The sequence below is a fragment of the Gymnodraco acuticeps genome, unplaced genomic scaffold (genome assembly GCF_902827175.1).
Source record: "Gymnodraco acuticeps unplaced genomic scaffold, fGymAcu1.1, whole genome shotgun sequence".
In the NCBI taxonomy this organism is placed as follows: Eukaryota; Metazoa; Chordata; class Actinopteri; order Perciformes; family Bathydraconidae; genus Gymnodraco; species Gymnodraco acuticeps.
The window spans coordinates 1,002,258-1,025,756 of NW_022992130.1; the positions used below are offsets into that span (position 1 = coordinate 1,002,258).

The 23,499-nt window shown below is 41.1% G+C and overlaps 1 protein-coding gene across 6 annotated transcripts; it reads left to right on the forward strand.

Annotated features, from left to right (window-relative positions):
• The first annotated feature begins 138 nt into the window (after positions 1-138).
• On the forward strand, positions 139-23,499 carry ccar1 (cell division cycle and apoptosis regulator 1). 6 transcript variants are annotated; one of them, XM_034203790.1, is made up of 26 exons: positions 139-226; positions 1,138-1,292; positions 1,428-1,603; positions 1,722-1,904; positions 3,532-3,564; positions 4,792-4,988; positions 5,256-5,382; positions 8,265-8,387; positions 9,275-9,464; positions 9,987-10,125; positions 10,207-10,386; positions 10,495-10,720; positions 10,987-11,100; positions 13,593-13,759; positions 14,593-14,803; positions 15,968-16,051; positions 16,210-16,398; positions 16,626-16,817; positions 16,942-17,163; positions 17,253-17,382; positions 18,242-18,330; positions 18,414-18,554; positions 19,347-19,467; positions 19,627-19,809; positions 21,531-21,736; positions 22,418-23,499. In XM_034203790.1, the coding sequence occupies exons 2-26, from the start codon at positions 1,181-1,183 to the stop codon at positions 22,496-22,498; spliced, it is 3,816 nt and encodes a 1,271-aa protein (XP_034059681.1). In that variant the 5' UTR covers positions 139-226; positions 1,138-1,180; the 3' UTR covers positions 22,499-23,499. The 6 variants fall into 6 exon arrangements, with proteins under 6 accessions (XP_034059681.1, XP_034059685.1, XP_034059684.1 ...); XM_034203794.1 differs by having other exon boundaries at positions 10,231-10,386; XM_034203793.1 differs by having other exon boundaries at positions 8,268-8,387.

Below are 23,499 nucleotides of genomic sequence, written 5' to 3' on the forward strand. Positions count from 1 at the left end.
CCAAATTGTTTGTTTTACACAAACTTCCTGTCGTTGTTGCTTTTAGTATTCGGGTAAACTTTACAATTCTTCAGTTCTTTCTGTATTTTTATGTTTTGCATAGTGATGAATTATAACTGATATTAGGAGTGAGGTCGTCAAGGAAAAAGGTTGGCAGTTGAGCTGAGTCGGTTCTTCTTCGCGCATGCTCAGTTCATGTCTACATCGGCCGGCGCAGGGGACATTGGTAAGCACTGCTGACTATGTTTTACGCAAGACCTTTACTGCTTTAATTATTCGGAACACTTAATGTGCGATTATTAGTTGCGTGCAAGGGAATTGGTGCTATGAATGAATGTTTTATATTATAATTTTAAACATTGGTCGTTTCAGTGCCATCTGCGGCCTCGCATTCGTTATCCAATCCAGCACGAGGCTAATCTGGCAACAAAGCTAACGGCATCACAACGTTAGCTAGCAACGCATAGCTCTTAGCGTTTTATCTTTTTTTTTTTTACAATACCATAATGCGTTTTAATGTTGTATTAGCTTACAAAGGCATGTTTTTATGTTTTTTATTTTATGTGTTATGTTAACCAAGCCACAATGACCTGGTCAAAATATGTTTTTGACTAGCTGGTCTGTCAGTTGCAGTTGCTAACGTTAGCCAGAAGTCGCTGTGTCAGCAGTTATTAAGCTACGGAGCTCTGCAGAAATCACGGGTAACCAATTTTGCTATTGAAATTGTACGGAAGTAATTACGTTGTTCTTTCGACGTACTACATCTTTCTCTCGACTTGATTAATTCAGTCCCTCGTGTTTGGCAATTGGCGTCAATATATATCAAATTAACCGTACGAACTAAGGTTAATGGCTGTAGGTTGTCCAGAAAGTGTTTACTTCATAATAAGGAACATAGCTTATTTCCTGGTGCCCTGTTCCTCATTTTGACAGCAAGTTTTAGAGGTGCTAATATTACATTGGACCTTGTTTTAGTCCTGCGTGTTGCTTGCTGCATATCCTTGCCTGCAAATGCAAACACGTCTCCCTGTTCAACCTACCCCCCAACGTACTTTACGGTTTGTGTTAAATGATTACAAATCCTTTACCCCTGGCTAATTTGTTATTTTTTTCCTCGGCTTTGTTTTTATTGAAAAGCAACGGCTTGGTGAGCAGAGAATACCCTTAACCTGAATGAGTCATGGCCCAATTCGGGGGACAGAAGAATCCGCCGTGGGCCACGCAGTTTGCTGCCACAGCGGTGTCCCAGCCGGGTCACTCGGGACAGCCTCTTGACCTGAATAGCTTGCATTGTGAGTATAGCAAACAAACAAAAACCTCTCTTATTAGGTGCGTGGTAACAATAACGTATATAGCACATATAAACGTTTCCCCCATTTAGTTTTAACTCCCATTTTAATCTAATGCCCTATTTTCCTTCTTCATAGCTCTTGGAGTGCAGCAGCCATCTCTATTGGGAGCATCTCCCTCTGTTTACTCTCAACAGTCAGCCTTGGCTGCAGCCTCTCTCAGCAACCAGTCTGCTGCAAACTATCAGCTGTCTCAGCAAACTGCTGCCTTGCAGCAGCAAGCTGCAGCAGCTGCTGCAGCAGCACTACAGCAGGTCAGTCACACAGTACTAAAGCACACTCAGCAATCTATGCAGCTTTCTGTAGTCACATGTAATCGTTCTTCATTGTAATCAATCACTATCTCTCCCATGTTTTCTGTAATGTATATAGTCTCAGCTTAATTCAGCCCTCCAGCAGTATCAGCAGCAGCAGCAGCAGCAGCAACAGCAACAGCAGCAACAACATCAACAACAACATCATCAACAACAACAACAACAACATCAACATCAGCAGCAACATCAACAACAGCAGCAGCAACCCCCTCCACAGCAACTGTACAATGTTCCTCATCAGGTGAAACATAGGAGCATTTTCTTTTCACACTTTATTTTGGGCATTCCTTTGATAATACTTATCAACGCAAACAAATTATTTGGCTTATCCTAGATATAATGAATGAAATGGGCATTATTTGTGCCGTAATTGCTTCACATGGATCGTGATGCGTCAGCAGAAGACTTAAATGTTAGGAAAACTAGGTCAGGTCATACTGCAGTAAACTTATGCCCAAAGCATTGCTCTTTCTGTGGTTAATATTACCCGTTAGTCTTTTAAATGGACTCCTGTATAGGCCTGTCAGGATCATTCATTTTGTTGGATGATACATTTTTCTGGATATTATTGCGATAAACGATAATATTGTCGGCACTGTTGTAAGACCATTTTAGACCACTGACATAATGATGATCTATAATAATAATTAAAGTACATCCTTTCAAACATCACTTTTTATTGAACATTCAACATTGCAAATGAAATGTAAAATAATATTAAAATATATAAATTATATATAATAAATAAAACAAATTAATTAAATCACACACAACCAAAACAATAAATTAGTCAGACTGGAAAACAGAGCTCTCTATCTATCTATATATATATATCTATCTCTATATATATATATATATATATATATATATATATATATATATATATATATAAATATATAAATAAATAAATATGAGCACACATTATCTCACAAGCAAAAAAAACCTCCTTAAAACAACAGTCAAGTGTACAGTCCACTGTCAAAGACCCAGATGCCTCAACAGGCCATATCCAAATCTGTATTTCAAAGTTTTCGAGCAGGGAACACCAACATGTTTGCATTGTCGGGCAAATGCATCTTTGATTGTAAACTGTCGGGAAGGTGGTGGCTCTCCATCTCCAGCTGCCGTGTTTGCTACCAGCTGGGAAAACGGAATGGGGTGGTTGTGTTTTAGGTGTAGTTTAAAATGCGTCGTATTGCCTGCTTTTGTCGCTACCTTTTTTAAACAAATGCGACACACCGCCCGGCTCATTCAAGTCCGTTGGTTCGTCTCGTTGATTTGGCTTGAATCCAAAATACTGCCACACCGGAGAATCGAGATGTGTAGTTAGGTTTTGTAACCAATTTTACTTTAAATTCCCCGCAAGTAAGTCACACGTTGTCGCTATATTATTAATTTGGCTGCTGCACGCGGAGTGTCCTGACCTGGCTGTGTGTCAGCCCCGCCCCTCACAGCGCGCGTGGCCGGCAGCCACAGCGCTCCTGGCTAAAATGCTGGTCACATCCTTATGTAAACGGCAATTTATCGAGCTCAGAAAAGTTATCGAATCCACTTTTATTTATCGTACGATAAGTCAATTTTATCGATTATCGCGACGGGCCTATTCCTGTAATTTACATTATCAATTTTTCCTCATACATTTTGTCTTGAGGCAGATCATGTCAATGTGCTGGGTAATGTGATACGACTGCCCAAGTAGCAGTGTGTGTATACAACATTACTAATTATATATCTTGCTTCCATTAGCAGGATTCATCAGTAAACATGCAACCGGCTGTAACAGGCTGTACAGAACTGTTATGAGAGAGTGGCAAATCTATAATGTCAACTAAATGTTTACTCTTTGTATTTTCTTTATTTCTTCACAGCTTCCACAGCCTCAACAGGCACTGATCCCTCAGGTAATTTACACATACTAGGGATGCTCCGATCGATCGGCCGCCGATCGATATCGGCCGATATTCACTCTCTGCCGATCGATCGGCGCTCTCTATAAAGGCCGATCAGGAGAGCCGATCACATGACGTAAAATACATGACACTTTTCTCTGTGTGCGGCAAAACAAGCTCGCCAAAATGGCTTCACCGGTCTGGCAGTATTTTAAGGTGTCCGAAAAAGACTGTAAAATAGCCGTATGCACCGTGTGTGAAGCAGAAATCCTGCAGCTCCACCCGCTGTGACGGACCGGTGAGCGGAGCGAAACACACAAAAGTTAGACCTAACACACTTAACTATTTGATCTACCTCTGGAACAAGCTAAACTAGTTATAAATATGTTTATTCTTCACTGTCGGGTCACTCATTACTGGATCAGTGAGCTACATGAAATACTGACAGGCTGTCAGGAGAGAGAGAGAGAGGGGGGGGAGGAAAAGAGAGAGGCTCCCGTTATTTCTCCCATGTTATTATCCAAAGTTAATGTAAACTTGAATAATGTACTTCATTTGAATGTAATAATTATGTTGGTTGTTTGTGGAAGCGCCAGTGAATGAGCCCCATTAACTGAGTTTTAAACATCACTTTAAATGGAAGATCCCTATAGCCCCCACCCACTCGATCGGATCTGCGATCGGTATCGGCCGATACTCATTCCGGCGATCGGCCCCAAAATTGACGATCGGAGCATCCCTAACACATACATTTGCTATATTTATGTTATGTCTAAGAAACTAAAACCAGTCTTGCAATTGGGATTTAATGACTGATTTCATCAAAGATCTCATACATATATATTTTCTCTATGTGTATCATGTTCAGGGTCACAAGGGGACAAACCATATCCCAGCATGCATTGAGTGAGAGGGTGGTTGTGGGGCAAATAATCGATGACATGCATAATGCTCAGCCCTTTCTTTTTACAGCAGGGATTTGAAACTGCAATCAGTTTCCATAGAAAACAAGCTCAATGCATTTTTGCCCTTTTGTGATGATGATATTTAAAGGTTTCTAAATTGCTTTGTGTTTAGTTTATTTCTATAACGTTTTGATTTATTATAAAATGTGTCTCCCTTTGCATTCTAGCACACAGTTTCCGTGTTATTGGTATTTACTAATTACCTGCAACTAAGGTAAACATTTTGCAACTGGTAGCAGTTTTTTGGACCTTTCTTTCTTTCTTTGACCCCCAGCCCCCCGTCGCTTTGCCCACCAGCCTCAGCTTGTCCAACCCGCAGCAGACAGCCCAGATAACGGTTTCTTACCCAACACCACGTTCAAGCCACCAACAGCAGACGCAGCCTCAGAAGCAGCGAGTCTTCACTGGTGTCGTCAACAAGCTACATGACACATTCGGCTTTGTAGATGAAGATGTCTTCTTTCAGCTAAGGTAAAACAGAACATCTTGTAGAATATATGTCTGGTGCAAATAGTGTGATGATTTAAATGTCCTTAATGTAATTGGTAATAGTTTCTTTATTCTATACATGACATTGACATCACCTTTTTCTTATGTCAGTCTTTTTGCCTGGTCAATATCCATTTTTAGAAATAATAATGGACACAGTTATAAAGAATACATGTTTCATTTTAATTTGTAACTCATGTGATTTGACATGTAGAGAATTTCTGAATGGCTTTTTAAAATCTTTTTCAGTGCTGTAAAGGGGAAGACTCCTCAGGTGGGGGACAGGGTCCTAGTGGAAGCGGTGTACAACCCAAACATGCCCTTCAAGTGGAACGCCCAGCGCATCCAGACCTTACCTCAGCTATCAAACCAGTCGGTGAGAAACTCAATGGTTTACCATCATTCATAAAGGACATGATAAGATTGTTGGGTACACAAGTACAAACTGGTGGTTTCTACTAGAATGTTTATAAACGTTTAGATTTATAATAATCGGCACAATATATGTCCTTTTTACCCAAATCCTTTCATGGTTCAAAAAGGCCATCTCCTAAACATTCTGCATCAACACATACATCGTGTAATTAATTATACGTGTAATAATATTTACACGACAGCCGATGATACTGCAAGTTGGGCCACATATCAACTCAAGTTCAATATATGTTGCCAGCAGTCTTTAAAATATTACAAAGTGTCTCTCTTTTGTATATGTTGGTTGTCTTTAATTCCTTTAAGGCGAGACACGGCAGGCAAAAACATCGTTTTTCATGCACTGGTCAATTTAGAGATTTTGTGCTATTTTGATTCCATAACATGTTTTCTTTCAGGCTTTTGGAAGGAAAACGTACAAAATACACATTTAAGTGTTTATTTTACTATAGTTTGTCTATTTGCGTCTGTAAATAGACAAACTAAATTCACCAAAAGTAAGCATTCTAACGTAACATAAAGTACCGCGACAGCTGTTTGCACCATGTCATGAGAGATATCGTTGGAAAGCTCCGTCTCTCCTGCACAATCTCACCGGATCCAAATATGGTCATTTCCTTTGTATCAGCAACCAATCGTGAAAGTACAAAGGGGTCTTAAAACATTGGCTGGTGTCAATTTCTGATAACGTGATTCGTTCAGATGCGTCACGTGGCGTGCTAAAACACTTCCTGGTTAGCTTTCCGCTTGAAATTTAAATCTCAAAATGCCAAAAGAACAGCGGAAAAAACGTTCACAGAGAAGACGACAACAATTGTCACTTGCACGAAGCAAGGTTATACAAAAAACGAATGACCCCGAACATGAAATACCTTCACGGAGTGCGTCGATGCGCTAGCTATCATCCAAAGAACAGGAGGGTTTAGCTAGCGCCTCACTGCAATCTTTAAAGGTCGTTTTCTCAAAATGAGATTTTTCTCCTGCTCTTGAGTCAGAAATGTCCACTTCAGTAGCACGTACATACACCAAACCTTCCATTTATATTCCTATCAATATTATGAAGGCTTTTACTAAAGGGTTTGTTCATATATCATTCATAGCCTGCATTATACAACATTCAGGGTGTCCGCGGGGTCTTAAAAAGTATTAAAAGTTGATAAATCAATTTAGCGAAAATTAAGGCTATTAAAAAGTATTAAACGGCATTTTCCAAGGTATTAAGAAGGTCCACAGCAACGACAACATGAAACACCCTTTAATTTACTGAAACAACATGTCGGGAAACCCCCTCAAGGTGGCCCCATGCAACCCATGCTCCGCTCTGTGGTGGTTATCTGCTGGTGGACTACCTGAGAGATATACAGCAGGAGAACACGCCGTCCACCGCGGAGAATAAACAGAAGGGCAACCATGACAACCATGCTCCGGGGTCTTCTTCGCTGCTTTTGGTGTATTTTGTGGCGGCAGCAGCGCCACTTACAGGCCTGGCATATGTACTACAGCGTTTCCAGCGGTCTAGTGTGAACGGACACGTTAATGAATCGAATGCGTGTGAACGGAAGACTTTTTTGCGTATGCGTTTTACTGTATGCGTTCTCGTAGGGCCGGGGTCTAAGCCAAACTATATCCGGTCACACAGATCTGCTATTTTAAAGTAAGGTCAACACATATCGACCCTAAATATAGTCTATATTAAGAACGAGAAAAGTCTTAACATATATATCGTTTTTTGTAAACATAACAAATGTGTAAGGGTGATGACGTCAGAGCATCGTCCTATGTGCCGGGCTTAGCCCCGGACAGCCCCAGCCCAATTTAACCCCTGGGTATTTGTGAGGGAGCTCCTATATGGCATTACCCCGCTGAAGCTCACCAAAGTTTAATATATTTCATAGTTCAAAGTTTTGTCAATTGTTTTGTTTATTGGTCAAATACTGGTTTCTAATGGTTTCTGAGGAGTTCTACTGGAATGAAAGAGCACAGAGTACAGAAGCAACAAAGCAGCATACTGCATTAAACCTGACCTTCACAGAGAGGTTGAAGTTCATGTGGAGAGGAGGCTTCAGTAGTCTGTCTGCACTCTGTTTAGTTGTGCTATCTTACAATCAATATAGTAAATGTGAGGTAAAGTGTGTCGCCAATGTAACCGGTTAGAACTCGAAGTTGCGATGAGGTCTTAAAATGTATGGAAAGGGTCTTAAAAAAGGTCTTAAAAGGTATTAAATTTGGCTTCAGGATTCCTGCATATACCCTGAACATTGTATTCCTAAAATCATGGCGAAAATGGATATTTTAGGGCTGTTGACAGTATTTTCTGATTTATGGAGTGATAAAAAGAGAGATCCAAAATCCCTTCTGTAAAAGCCTTAGATACTAATATGACTACAAAATGAAACAAGAATTTTGAACCTGGCTTTATCCAAAGTTCAGATTTGTGTTCCTAAAATGTGTTAAAATATGCGCATATGTAAGGCTCATTTGCATATGTAAACATGCTATTTCAGAAAAACTTGTAATACAAAAAACAATTGTCTTAATGTAAGTAATTAACTGGAGAAATGTCTAGCTGATATCTTCAAGTTAAAAAAATTACCCTATTCACCTGTAGTGTCTCGCCTTAAGAAATAAGCTAAATGGTAAATATGACAACTTATCTCTTTGAATAATATAAAAAATGAGATCGACAGGTTCATATTGAATCCTGGACAATTCATCTGGCTTAATCTGAAGAGGGTCTCCATGAGTGTCTTAAAATGTTGGGTTTATTTTTCAGATTTCTATTTGACCTGTACCTTAATTGACTGTTGTGTTCTCGATCCCTCCTAGCAGCAGCAGCATCAGCAGCAGCCTTTACCTCAAGCTTCCCCACAGCTCGGAAACCTTTACAATGAGCCAGGGATGCAGCTGCGCTACTCAGACATGCACTCCTCTTTGGACCACAGACAAAATGTAACCCCCCCCCCCCAGCCCTGAATCACATACTTTGTTGGTCCTTCTTCCTACTCAGTTTCTTTCTTTTCATTTTTTGTCTTTGTTTTCTGGCTTTCTTCTGTAACATGTTCATGTTTACCTATTACCATAGTTGCAGCTTGTTCTTAACTGCACTTTTGCTTGTTCTTTTAGTTTGCTGTCATTGCCAAATGGATAGAACCACATTTTGTGGTTTAATAATGCATTTCTTTATTTTAAGGAACATTAGTTCGAAAGCCTGTTTTTATACTGTTGTTTCATTATGTGGTTGATTACATCCTTTTTATCCAGGTTTTGAGTTATTGGTTGTAAAACAAGCTCCTGGGACTTTAACTTTGTTTCAGAGGTGCTTTCCACTTCAGGCGTCTTCATATTGAAATCAGTAAATCTCTCTACAGCGGACATTGCAGATGACAGGAAGAGTAATCTGCTGGATTACAGTATTTTTTTGTTTACAGTATTGGTTTGAAGTAGCACTCAAATCAATACTTCACCAATTGAATCAGTGCCTTATCAAACAAAAACATATGTTATTCTAATATATATTATTTTTTATATTATATTAATATTGGTGAATGTGGTTTCAGTGTGGCTGCTTGGTCACTACTTCAGCCAAAGGGCTATACTTGATTTAGGCACCAGCTTTTTCTTTGGCGTCTCTAAGAGATTAATAACATTTCTACAATTCTTTCAAGCAGATGTTCAGACCTTCTTTTTTGCAAGCAGCCACTAACCAATATTTTGTACATTTTCATCTTGTTAGTTGTTGAGCCGTCATTGTCATGTTAACTAAAGATTGTTTCAGGTCTGCTTTTAAACATTTGCTCACCTCACCTCTCTTTTATTGTCTTTTCCCACTTTTCTAGAGCCAGCCTCAACCTCCTAACATGATGAAGACAGCCCCCAACATGCTACAGTCGATGCCTCCCCCGAACACATACATTCAGACCCAGGCTCCCCCCCCTTCCCTCCTGCAAGCCCAGCTCTCCGCTGCCTCTCTGGCTCCTCTCCTCCAAAACCCTCCTCAGTCTCTGCTGCCACAGCCCCCACCCAAAGGTGAAATACTTAAGATTGCATTTGTCTTGTTTTAGAAATGAAACAAACAAGGGGTGATGAGCATCATTTTCTCTGCAGCGGTTTGGCAGGTGGCAATACCCAGGTCTGAAGAGTAAAGCTAATGCAGAAGTTCCTTCAACCTGCATACATTCTAATAGCCACCAGAGGGTGACTACACGAGTTGCAACAAAGGCAGATGGTCTCCACTGCCAGTTCTTAGGTCTTATATTATACAGTACAAAATTCATTTCTTGCATCATGGTCCCATTTATAGTAAAGAAAAGTATACTTTAGTCTGGTGCTACCTTGAAAGATAGCTACCATGGTGTTGTCTGATTTTGGGCATCGTCAGTGTTTCTATCATTAAGATTTAAAGCTTTCACAGTGTGTTGATGGAAGTTAATTATAAGGTTTTGGCTGCTAAATAATATCTTATTTTGTCTTTCCTCTTCACTTCTGGTCAAAATGTCTGTCTTTGTGGTATGAGGAGTGCTTTAACAAGATGATTTCCCTCGTCCCTAGATGTGTTTAGCGCTGGTCTGCTTCAGCCCCCAGTGAGAATGATGCCGCAGCCTGTCCGACGCATCGAGCCTCCACCGCGGTTCCCCAATCGCAACGATCGAGGCCCTGAGCTCATCCTCAGGACTAAAGAGGAACGCAGGTGAGATGTCGAAAGATCTCACCCCAGATAATCTGATATTTGTCACTTTCCCTGGCATTCAGCATAAGTTATTCATCTTAGTGTTTTTATACATCAATTTCATAGTCGAGACAGAGACCGCGAGCGGCGGCGATCGAGAGAACGCTCGCCCACACGCAAACGCTCCAGAGATCGCTCTCCCAGACGGGAACGCTCACCTCGACGCCCGCGCAGGGTCGTGCCTCGCTACACCGTCCAGTTTTCCAAGTTCAGCTTGGATGGGTAAGCACCATCTTCCAATATATCCTAGCTGTTTGTTAGCAACATATCACTGAAGTGTTGTTCAGTTTGGGTTGTGGAGGTAATAACTCTCCTCTGTGCGTTTTCCAGATCCAGCTGTGACCTGATGGAGCTGAGAAGGCGCTATCAGAGCCTCTACATTCCTAGCGACTTCTATAATGCCGTTTTCACCTGGGTGGATGCCTTCCCAGTGACGAGACCCTTCCAGAATAATAATGCCTGTAACTTCCACATCTTACACAAAGAGGTGGACCCTCTAGTCAAGAATACAGCTGTGCTAGACCCTCCTGATGCCAACCACACCTACAGTGCTAAGGTATGTCTGCCAGCGATAAATACATCTGGTTGTCTGGTATAATAAATAGCCTAATTGCTCTGTTAGTAGTAGTATAACTTCCGGCTCATCCTCTGGGTATTGTTAGTACCACGGTGTAAATTATTCCTTGTGCTAAGCTTGGCAATCTAAACCACTACAATAGAGGGGGCGGTGACATCTACCAATACAAACTAAGGCATAGAGAGATACTTAATGAATATAAATACACGGTGGGATAACTGTAATGTGGTATTTTTATGATGCAGGTGATGCTGCTGGCTAACCCCGGTATTGAGGAGCTCTATCACAAGTCCTGTGCTCTGGCAGAGGACCCGCAGGAAGTCAAAGACTCTTTCCAACACCCTGCTAGACTCATTAAGGTACATTACACGTGTAATGTTTGCATGAGCTGACAGTGATGTAATGATCCTATTACATTGCTTAGTACTCACAATATGGAAGGCTCTTAACTAGGAATGAGAACGATTAATCGAATATTCAAAATGATTCAGGTATCCAATATGAGTTATGAATATTTTTATTGGAATGTTTTTTTTTTTGGGAGGGGTGCCTAAGTTGATTACATATGTGACCCGCTCTATCGAAATCAGTCGGAAGTCGCAACGGCTCATTTCAAAATAAACGTGGATTTACATAAAAAACTATTTTTTCGGGGTTCGGGTGTTTTGTTTGATTTGAAACAAACAAAGTCTTGGCTTTCAGAATAGGAAACTTTTATTTCCAAAATCACACGATAAATACATTTTTGAAGCTTGTAAAGGGACGAAGACAGGCACCTCTCACTCGCAATCTGCTCTTCTAGCAGCGCCGCTCCCCCTCCCTCCGGCTGAAATTATGAATGTAAGCGTATAGTAATCATAGATAACACGGCAGGGTCCGTTACAGTTTGTTTTCATCTGATTTCAATTAAACAAAGTCTTGGCTTTCCGAATATTAAACTTGTTTCGGCAAATTCAGATGATAAATACAACTTTGAAGCTTCGGCATAATTACAAGCGGAGAACGGAGTAACTTAACGTCACAGCAGGCATAACAACAGCCGGTGTTTCTCGTGAGTGTTTCCCCCGGAAACAAACACAATACACACAAATGCAAAATTACACAAGCACACACACGTATACACACACTTGTGGAGCTTCCCCTCCAAACGAAAATATCTTCCCTCCGTAGTATTTTGATCATTTGCTAATAATCAATCAGATCGATGGATTCCAGAGAAGAGAAAACTTTGAAGGCCTTTTTCTCAAAATGATGACTCGGTGACAATCATTATATAATGTGACTTATTTCGCTTAATATTTGGAGTACAACAACAATCCTGATATCATTAGAAAGCTAGGAATATCCTCTTTCCAACAGTGTATACAACTCAAAATGTGTCTTTGGGTCAATGCGACTGATTTAGATAGAGCAGGTCACATATGATCAAATGGAATAATTCAATGTATACGACTGTGCCATAGCTAAATGTGTTAGGTCTAAAGGTGTGTTTTGCTCCGCTCACCGGTCCCTCACAGCGGGCAGAGCTGCAGGTGCTGATCTCTCTCTCTCTCTCGCGTCCGGTTATACTTCACTCACGTTTATGTCCAAATCCATCAGATCTAGCTAGTTCGAGCTAATGATATGGCTGCTGCCCCTCCCTACACGCAGATCACGCAGACTCAAACCTCCTCTTATGCCCAAATTCCAGCTGAGAGGGTCTTCTCTACAGCTGGCCTGATAGTGAATCGCCTCCGCACCCGCCTCTCCCCTGAGCAGACATGCTCATATTCTTAAAGAAGCATGAGTATTGAATAGCTGCATTCTGAAAAAATAAGAGAATCAATTAAAAACAGGTATGAAATACTATATGACATTAAAAAATGAATAAAGTTTGAAAGGGGAGTGATTTGTAAAATATCCATAAAGAAATAGTAAATCTGTTTACAGTTCTGTGTTGAGAGATGTATCCATAGATCTCTTCATTTTGCTCTCAAAGTGCACCAGATTGATGCTTTTAACTTCAATATTTAAAAATCTTCCCGGGGGAGCTTACCCCCGGACCCCCCTATGTGAGGTCCACACACCACCCATAAAAAATAGCACTTGACCCCTGCGTACATTGTGTATATGCGTGGGGAGTGTTGCAGTAGGAAATTCCACTGTAGCGCTGGTACATTATTGGGAAACCCTAAATGTTTGAGCACCCTCGATGAAACGTCAAGCTACCCCACAGCACCCCCATAATAAATCTCTGGCGCCGCCACTGAGCCTGACTATTTGTGTTGGGGGGGCCCGACTTTTTTTTTTCTCCAAAGGGGGGGCCTGACAGAAAAAGTTTGAGAACCACTGCGTTACCCTAACCCGTTATGTTGTTTGTGTATGATCCCTCTTTCATTTAAAAACCAAGTTATGTTTTAAGCATGAAAGCTGTAGGCCTATAGCTGTCAACTGTTCAAACTGTGATCACCAGTTCAATACATTTGACAAATTCGACTTAGTTTCTATACTTATTTGAACATGTATTTATTTATTTTTCAAAATTAAACTTTTAAAAAAAATGTTTTTTATAGGATATGTACATTTCGGTTAACTGTTTTTTTGGGGGTCGAATATTCATTTGCTTTCAAATTCCCATCCCTACTCTTAACTGACCTTTGCTCCCTGTTTGTGTGTTTTGTTTCTTATTTGGGTTGTGGACCCTAAGAGGTATGATTATTTAGACATGCTTCTGACCTTTTTGTGTTTGTCTCTTCGCTCTTTTTTTGCCCTTCCCCCCCCACACCCTGTATCCATATTGTTATTCCCAATTTCCATCTAACCTTTTCTACCTTCTGGCTCTTCTTTGTACCCGTCTGTCTTTCTCCTTTAGTTTTTGGTGGGCATGAGAGGTAAAGATGAGGCCATGGCCATTGGTGGTCACTGGTCTCCCTCTCTGGACGGAGCCGACCCAGAAAAGGATCCCTCAGTCCTTATAAAGACAGCCATACGCTGTTGCAAGGCACTCACAGGCATAGATCTTAGTCTGTGCACTCAGTGGTAAGAGCTGTTATTCTCTTCAATATTTGTTGTGTTTTTGTTGAAATCTAATCACTTTTGGTACTTTAAAATCACTTTTATCACTACGATTTATTACTTCTATTCAAACTCTCATCCTGGACATGTTGGGTGATATTTTTATGTTTTCCTTTTTTATAATAATGATTATTGTATTGTTAATTTGCTACTTATTATTTACCTTTATTGTGTTGTGCAAAGTTATTTTTGGTCTTTTGTGTGTTGTCGTCTTGGCTCTCTCTTGCTGTCACACTCTATATATATATATATATATATATATATATGTGTGTATATATATATAAATGCATATTTCATAGAAAAACCAAACGCATGGACTGTGGCTGGAAGCAGTAGCCTGGACCAGAAGACACTGCCTATGTTGTTTTTTATTTATTTTCTACTTTAACCTGTTAAATATCTTATATATTTAACTGGCTTTCACTGTCCTGTTGATTCTGTCTCTTCTCACAACCCCAATGTAGTGCGTTAAGTGTCTCCTACGTTAAATGCAGAACACTAATCCATAATTAGCTAAAGCTATAATGGGGATGAATTTGGGGATGTGATTTATTTTATGTGATTGTCTGTCAACTTTCTCAAAATGGCTGCCGTAACCTGGGACAACAGTTGGAGAGCTGCAGAATGGGTCCATTGTGTGTTGTGTGGGAGAAGGGCCACTGTAATGAAATGTACATCATTCAGTGAGCTCATGGGAGGGAGTAGCTGTAGAAGGCTCGCCCTTAGCAAGGCCTGCCTTTTATACTTTGCTCTGACCAGAATGTTTCTTTCCAATGCACCTTCTTCCTTTGCGACAGGTATCGTTTTGCAGAGATTCGCTATCACCGGCCGGAGGAGACTCACAAGGGGCGGACAGTCCCTGCTCATGTGGAGACAGTGGTTTTGTTTCTTCCGGATGTTTGGCATTGTCTTCCTACCCGCTCAGAGTGGGAGGTGCTGTCACGGCGACTCCGGGAGCAGCTGGCTGAGAAGCTGTCGGCCGAGCGAAAGGAGGCGGATGGAGAACAGGCACTGAACCGCTAATCCCTCTCTTCTCATTTCCGCTTCTCACAGGAAGGCACAGGAATTACAAAAACAAACCCCAGATACACATCAGACACAAAGCACACCTCACCTTTCACGCAGACAGACACATGCAGATTATTTCCCCACCAAACCTCACCTAGACGTCTTCTGTTTACTCCTCCACCTGTCCCTTTTCCTCTGCTCCAACTCCTCCCATCAACACATCCACCTTCCCTCACATCCAGCAGACACAGACAGTGGAAGCAGTGAGACTAGGTTGTGTTGTGTAGGTCGAGAATCGCAACTGATAAAACAGCTTCCAGCTCTTCAAAAGCCTCGTAATTGGGTGCTAATCTTGCTTTAATAATTCCTGCTATTCCTGGTATATCTCGGCCATTGTTTAAAACAACACTTGCTTATCCTGCTTTGAGTGTGGGTGCTTGCAATGATCTCCAAAATAGTCTCTCAAATTCGAGCCAGGGATGATTTTGCAACGCTGGAATTTAAATGTTTCTTTACGCTGGAATCTGTGTAGTCAGTTGCGTGTAAATATTGTGTTTGTTGTAGAAATGTGTATTTTTATTTTATTTTCCACATCAATTTAATATCCTCTGACTTCAAAAAGAGAACCTCCCCAGACATCTGTTTTCTTGTCTGTTCTTGTTGGATTCTGCATTTCGTTTGGACTATATGTAGAGTTTGGTTTTTCCAGGGCAGTTGGTTGGACAGATGGCTCCTATCTGACGTAGGTGTATAAAACCCATAAATGGCAATTCCCAATCCCCCAGTCATAGACCATAGGGCCACCCTATCCTCACTCCGTTTGGAGGCAGCTTCAGTTCACCTGATGTACCCACACACCTTTTGGACACACCTCTCATTGATTTTGACCTTTTTTGTGTTCCACAGATTGATTGATTGGCAGCTGGGGGGCATTTCTTTTGGTTTTATAAGAGCTAGAGAGCTTCCCTGTGTACGCTTCAGTAGCAGTGGACTTAAACACAGTCGAGAGCTCACTAGGACGACACAATGAAAGACAGATGTGACCTTGCTTCTTGCACGGATCAACATTAATGTTCCCTCGGGCCACGAGCGGTGTACTAACTGTTTGTTTTCCACTTCTGTCTTTCTCTCTGCCTGTCTCTATCTTAATGATTTTCTGTCAAGGAGGAAGAGGAGAAGGATGGGGAAGAAGCGGCTGATGTTAGTAACCCCACTCACTGGGCTAAACTTGACCCGAAATCAATGAAGGTAAGATTCAAAGAGAACGCCTCAGAGATAGAGCTAGTAAAACAGACACACCATAACATTTTCGTTTTTTTTCTACATAGTGCCTAAATCAATATTGGTAATTTGTTCTCCTCACAAGGTTTGAAGTTCATTTCCCACATCCCTGTTTTCTCTTCTAGGTAAATGACCTGCGCAAAGAGCTCGATTGTCGCTCTCTAAGCTCGAAGGGGTTAAAGTCGCAGCTGATCGCCCGCCTCACCAAGCAGCTGAAGGTGGAGGAGCAGGTGGAGGAGTCCAAGGAGCCTGAGAAACCGGAGGTCAAAGTAGCTGAGGAAGAGGAGCCATCTCGCCCTGAGGATGACCGAGAGGTACACACATTGCATCAGTAGCTTTTGTTATCGTGGAACACTATCTAAGATTGTAACTGAGTAGCAAGACTAACATGTTAGTCTTTTTTCAGTAATTAGATAAGATAGAACTTTATTGATAAGATAGAACTTTATTGATCCCAATTTGGGAAATGTTTGAAATATCATTATCATAAAACCTTTTCAGAAATGAGATTTATCTTCAAATGAATCTCTTCTTCTGTTAGGAGGAGGAAAAGAAGAAGCTGGAGGAGCTGGAGCGGCAGCGCAGAGAAAGGCGCTACATCCTCCCCGATGAGCCCACCATCATCGTGCACCCAAACTGGGCCGCCAAGAACGGCAAATTTGACTGCAGCGTCATGTCTCTGAGCGTGCTGCTGGACTACAGACTGGAAGACAACAAGGAGCACTCCTTTGAGGTGAGAGTTACTGCTCACTGTCTTAAAGAAGATACAAGAAGTCTACATATTCTATAGTGATGGCTGAACTGGATCTGCTTTATGATTCACACACATGATTATATGTTGCCTTCTTTCCCTCCAGGTTTCCCTATTTGCTGAGCTGTTCAACGAGATGCTACAGAGAGATTTTGGCTACCGCATTTATAAAGTCCTGGCTGCTTTTCCTACCAAAGATGAAAAGAAGGAAAAGGAGAAGAAAGCCAAAAAGGAAGTGGAGAAGCGTGAATCAAAGAAGGATAAAGAAGAGGAGACTGAAGAGCCAGCAGTGAAGAAGACTAAAGAGGAAGAGGAGGAGAAGAAAAAGGTAAGCCTCCCAAACGTACCTATCTGATCAGTCTGTCGTTCACCCTGCGATATGCGTGTTCTCATGTCGTTTTGACTTTTGTTTTTTAGTCTGATGAAAAGACTGTGAAAAAGGAGCCGTCTCGAGATGAAGAGGAGATTGAGGATGATGGCAGCACGAATAATGCTGAAGAATATGACCCCATGGAGGCTGAAGATGCAGAGGATGACGATGATGATGGTATTGCACTTTTCTTTCAAATGCAATATATATATATATGTAATGTCCCACAATAGGATTTGGTCTGATGAGAAACCACGCTGAACCTGTGACTGTGACCACCATTTCTGAGGCCTTAACTTTCACACCAAGTACTTTGCCGGACTTAGTTCATGAGAACTTAGTTCATGAGCACTCTTTAGTTCTCATGACTAAGTACAGATCGCGTTCACACCGGAGTTAGTTCCTGGGGAAGGGTTAGTCAAATGAAGCCGCTGACGTCACTTCTTGTTCTTCTGCCTTGGCTTTACTGGCAGGCAGCCAGTAAAGCCAAGGCGTATCCTGCCACCCGAAGCCCCCGGCCGGAAGTCCCCGGAGTTAGGGAGTCCCAGCAGCTTCTACTGAAGCCTTCCGAGTAAATCGCCAGAAACGCCGACACCTCCTCATCTCCACCGCTCCCATGTTTTTTTTCTGTGTTGCCATAAGTTAGTCTCTCTCTATATGTGCGCTGGGCTAATGCTAATGCTAATAATGCTAATGCGAGGATAATAAAATGGCGGCTTCACAAAACTTTTTGGGAGTTTTACGGGGCGTGGTTTGCAATCCGCCAATCAGATATAGGAACCTTTTTCTCCCATGAAAGTACCTGCTCTCTAGCAGGGACTGAAAAGGGGGTGAAAAGGTTCTCATGAACTAAGTTCTAGTTCCGGATTTTTTTTTGGTGTGAACGCAACATTTCGAAACTATACTGGGAAAAGTATTCCGGTGTGAAAGCGCCTTTAGTTTATATTTCTTGTGTTTACGCAATCCTATAATACAACTTAATAATAAAAGATGTATCGGCACCTTTTCTAAATGTATTTCTTTTGATATTTCTCAGATAAGGACGATGAAGACTCCAATGACAGAGACAGAAAAGACCGCAAGGATGACCGCAAGTCGTCTAAAGAAAGATCCTCTAAAGACAAGGTTAGTTATTGTTGTTAAAATATGAAGACATGGATGTAGCATTATCATGGTATTTGATATAAATGTGTTTTTTGTTTTTCCAGGAGAAGAAGCTGATGGTCACATACAACAAAGAGCTGCTGATGGCGTTTGTTTACTTCGACCAGAGCCACTGTGGCTATCTGCTGGAGAGAGACCTGGAGGAGATCCTGTACACTCTGGGCCTGCACCTCTCTCGAGCTCAGGTGAACAGACACTCATCATTATGGGATGCAGGGCTAGGACTTTGATACTGAAACCACAGCACAAACCTAAACCATCAGGAACAGATACATATAGTGTATGCTGTCTTTAGACGTGCTTTGTCTTTCATGAGTTACAGGCGACACTGTGTCAGAAGTCCTTCTGGACAATGATCTGGCTCAATTTGAGTCTCACTGCACTCAGCCTTTACCTCTCTGTGATCTCGGAACCGTGGAAACATTACTGAATATTACTAAGGAACTGTGACAAAGTATAGCATTGATTTCTGCATTACCGTTTTCCATTGTGAATACCCAGAGTGGATAATGAAAACAGGATCTGTACAAACCCATAGTGCCTTTGTTATAGAAAGAATGAACCAACTCAATGATGCCTCCCTTGTCTTAATTGGATCTCATTGTCCCAAAAGACAATCCTGACACAATAACAACAAACAAACAACAAACGGCCTAAGCTATTGACAAAAACTATCGCAATATTTGTCTAGCATGCTATACCTTGCAACACTAGCTGGGCGGCTCACTTTCTTGTTCCTAATTTGCTTTACATACAAAATAAAAAAACGTTTTTAAAGATGCAACTCGTGTGTTGCACAGTGTGTGCTTGTGCAACGCACAATATCAATCTCTATTCAAAAAATGTTCTCCTGATCAACCCCAACATTACTAAGAGTAAAGTGAATCTGTTAACGTCTTTTGTTCTGCACTTTATGGCACACAGTTACCCTTTTTTGGTGTCCTTATTAAATGCCTGCATGTCTTGTCTGTTTCCAGATTAAGAAGCTGTTGAATAAGCCGGTGGTCAGAGAGTCTTGTCACTACCGCAAACTGACGGACAGGGGGAAGGACGAGCCCACCCCCACCTTCAGTGAAGCCCAGATAGAAAACCTCACAGGTGAGCTAACATGGGTTTAGCAATGTGTAAAGTCTATTAAGCATATGTTTTAATCTATGATGAAATAGAAAGTTTCATATGAAATGAGCTTCAGCAGTATGGCCGAGGTATGCTATAGCAAGCCCTTCTCTAAAGTTGTTCTCTCTCTCTTCCCGCCAGGTAACCAAGCTCTACTTCCTGCTCCTAAGACCCGTGTGCAGTCTGAGCCCAGTGAGTCTGGTAATCTGATCGTGTTCAACGGAGCCATGGTGGACATCGCCAGCATGATGCAGAAACTGGAGAAGAGTGAGAAAGCACGAGAGGAAATAGAACAAAAGCTCTTGGTGCTGGATGCCAAAATGGGTATGATTTTAAATTGTATTATTCTGTATATGCTGTCTTTAGAAGTGCTTTCATATTCTCATGAGTTGCAGGCTACACTCTGTGTCAGAAGTCCTTCTGGACAATGATGTGGCTCAATTTGAGCTTTGCTACAAAGTAGGGCTGCTCGATTATGGCAGAAATCATAATCTCGATTATTTGGGTCAATAATATCATACTTGAAAGGTACCGCGATACCCTGCCGTTACGATTCCTCCGTTTCATTAGTATCGGTACTTTAAGAATGACGGGGGAAAGTACTCCGGTGAGAAAGCGCCGTTTTAATAAGAGCCGTGTGTGTTCAGCGCTCTGCTTCCACTCCCTGCACTGCAGCCGTGCCTGCAGTCCCTCCCCTCTCAAGCACGCTCTAAGTCCCTCTCTAAGTCCCTCCCCCTCTCTCGCGCTAGCTGCCAGAGCATGTGAGAAAACGAGAAGCATGGCTGCAAGTGGGAGTGCAACTGCCGCTGCGCCTCGGCTTGTTGACAAAAAAGACGCCAGAAGCAAAATGTGGAAGTATTTCAGCGATATCTCTGACAGTGAGGGCAAGCCTACGGACACCACGAGGCCTGTCTGTGATAAATGTTTTAGATCCCTGCAAACCAAGGGAGCCAACACATCAGACTTGGCTAAGCACCCCGCCGACCGGCATCCAGAGCTGTTTAAAGAATTTAAAGACAGACAGGTTAGCGAATGTGATAGATAACATAATTACATCATGCTGAAGCCCATGCCCTCAAATCTAAGTCAAACAAGTGTAATTTATTTTTGTGACAAACGAACGCGTTTTCGTAGTTTGACGAGCCAATTCATGGCAATGATAACTCTAATATCTTTTTAGCTAACTTACCAATGTGGCTAACATCTGCAATGTACATTTTGTCAATAATTATTTATATTACTGTAGCCTACATGTTAATAAAATATAAAGTTAACTATCAAAGAAATCACATAAACTCAAGTATAAAGAAGAGACCATGTTGTAAGAAAACACTTAACAGATAAACTACAATTTTATTTATCATGAAAATAATAAAAGAAAAGTATCGAAAAAGAATCGGAATCGCAATTCTTGACTTGGTATCGAAACCAAAATGTTGGTATCGTGACAACACTACTCACGATTATCCATTTACTTTGAAAACATAAATGTATTAGAGACAAAAAATGTGAACAGTATGTTTTTAACAGTTGATTACCCTGAACTTTAAGTATAATTCAACTGAAAAACCATTAATTGAGCAGCCCTACTACAAAGAAGCCCAGCCTCACTGCACTCAGCCTTCACCTCTCTGTGATCTCTGGAACGTGGACTGGCACATTACTATGACATTGTAATATAAAATAGATCTCAGCTAAATTGCTTTTCATTGTGTATAGCTAAGAGTGCTAAGTAACAGCTAAAGGGTTCTTTATAGGAAAGAATGAAGCGACTAACTTGTTTGTCCCATTAGCGCAGGAAAATGTTCCTTGTCCTGAACTGTAAACCCTAACAAGTTACAAGAACTCTAAAAAATAATGTAACTGATGGTCTTCATTTTCTTACAAAGCATACAATAATTTGCAACGCATTCGTTTTTCAAGTGTTTTTTAATAATTAAATTTGATTAGCAGAAAGTGTTTGACCTGACATTTTCTTGACGTTCCTATTGGTTGACATGCCTTCATCCTGGTCCTCCATCTAACTCTGCGTTGTCTCCTTCCAGGGGAAGATGGGAAGGTGAAAGCTCAGGTGGAGGAGGCCAACAGAGCGTTGTCCCGGGAGCTGGAGGAGGTGAAGGGCTCCCTGAGCCAGACGGAGCAGACCCTGAAGGCAGCGGAGGAGCAGAAGAGCCTCTTCCACCAGCAGCTGAGCGACACCTCCAACACACTGACGGCCACCGTCAAAGACCTGCTGGCTGTGCTGAAAAAGGTACAACATTTTTAGAAAAGCTCCTTGTTTTCTTTGTTATTGTTAGGACAGGCCGAACAATTTGTTATTTACCAGTGGCATTGCTTGCTTCACCTCTCCGGGAGGGAGGCCTTTTGCCATTCTCAGGGTGTCATAAATGCTCATTTATTTCACAATTATTTTCACTCGTTTCACAAAAAAGAAATCAATGGCGGTGCAGACTGAAGTAGAGTTTGTTTGACTTTAGCTGCCTGCTTATACAAATGGTATTTTCTCCTTTTTATATGCGTATTAAAAATTGTCCGGTCAAATTGACGGCATTCAATTCAGACGTTTTCAAATTCAAGGATTCAAGGATTCAAAGGTTTTATTGTCATGTGCACAAAGCTAGAGTGTAGAAATGGTAATGAAAATCTTCCAACATATATAATAAAATACAAAATAGTGCAAAAAGTATATACATATATGATATGTACAAGAACAGAGTATGAAATAAAACAATGTAAATGAAGACAAAATTAAATACGGTTTATTGCGTTTTGAAAGTGACACAGAAATGTATCAGTCTTGTTAGTTTGCGGTGGTTTTCCTAAAAGTGACGCGGTCAGTCTTGAGAGCAACAATGTTTTATATGTATCCTAGTAAAGGCTTACTCGTTGAAAGGAGTCGCTGTATTCACCGATTTTGTTTTTTGTTTCTCAGGATCCAGAAGTAGAGGAGCCTGCTGAGGAAGTTGCTGCCGATCAAGTTCAGACGTCTCAAACTAACGGCTCTGATGAATGAGTGACACATTTAAGATAAAATAAGCTAATCTGTAACACTGATTATTCTTAAAAACTGTAAATATTCAACAAGCATAGGTTGTTCTATTCGGACCTATTGTCTCCAAAGTTCATGTGTTATTAAATCCAATAATTAATTTGTCCTCGGGTTCTTTGTACAATAGATTCGTTTTAGAGTTACTTTTCTTTCATAGTCATTTGATCCGTGACAAAGCTTATTTCCACAGTTTAAAATAAGTTGAGTTCGGTTGCTAACATTTCTTTTTGCTATTTTCTTTAGCTTCGTTATGGCCAATGAAATGATTAGTTGTAGATTTAAATGCCAGTTTGTGTGAGCTGATCTTTGTTTTTCTAATGAGCAATAATGATGCTATTTATGTGCGAGAGAATTCATTGAAACTACTATAACAATATATTTAATAGAAACACATTTTGGATGGAAAAGGGGTTCCACTTAGTTCAGACAGAATCTCTTGGTTTGTCATTCCCGCTGTTTAACATCGACTGTCCAATAAACCCATTTGGTTTGTAGTTCTTGTTTAACTGGTTTCTGCTGGAGTCTCCTCCCACACGGCTATGCATGGTTCCTGCTTCTCGTGGACCTCTGCTGTCAACTGTACTCACCGAATAATGCACTCGTTCTGTTTTACTGTGACGAGCGTCTGCATTGTTTTCTAAGAAAGTCAACTTCAAATGAACCAAAAGAGGAGCTCGACGAATGTGTGTTCTGCTAAAGTGTACTAAACCCTTGAAATTCATCTCTGAACTTGTGTGGCTTGGGTTGTTCTAGCAAGGATGCAAATTACATTCAAATGTGCTACAAAGCAGGCCATTTTATTTTTCTATTGGATGTACTGTATGGATGTGTTGTGCAAGAGTAAAGTGGTCCATTTTAACACACAACAATGTTTCTGGGCTTTTGTTTTAATGTCACCACTTACCTGTGATTTGCCAACTATCAACATAATTACTGTGAACGGATTAAATCAGGAGGAAAAACTG

Excerpts from the sequence above, each read along its gene's own strand:
- ccar1 (XM_034203790.1), top strand. The coding sequence starts at position 1,181 with ATGGCCCAATTCGGGGGACAGAAGAATCCGCCGTGGGCCACGCAGTTT. Across the intron at positions 9,465-9,986 it reads GCCACAGCCCCCACCCAAAG|ATGTGTTTAGCGCTGGTCTG; the intron begins GTGAAATACTTA and ends CCTCGTCCCTAG. Across the intron at positions 10,721-10,986 it reads ACCACACCTACAGTGCTAAG|GTGATGCTGCTGGCTAACCC; the intron begins GTATGTCTGCCA and ends TTTATGATGCAG.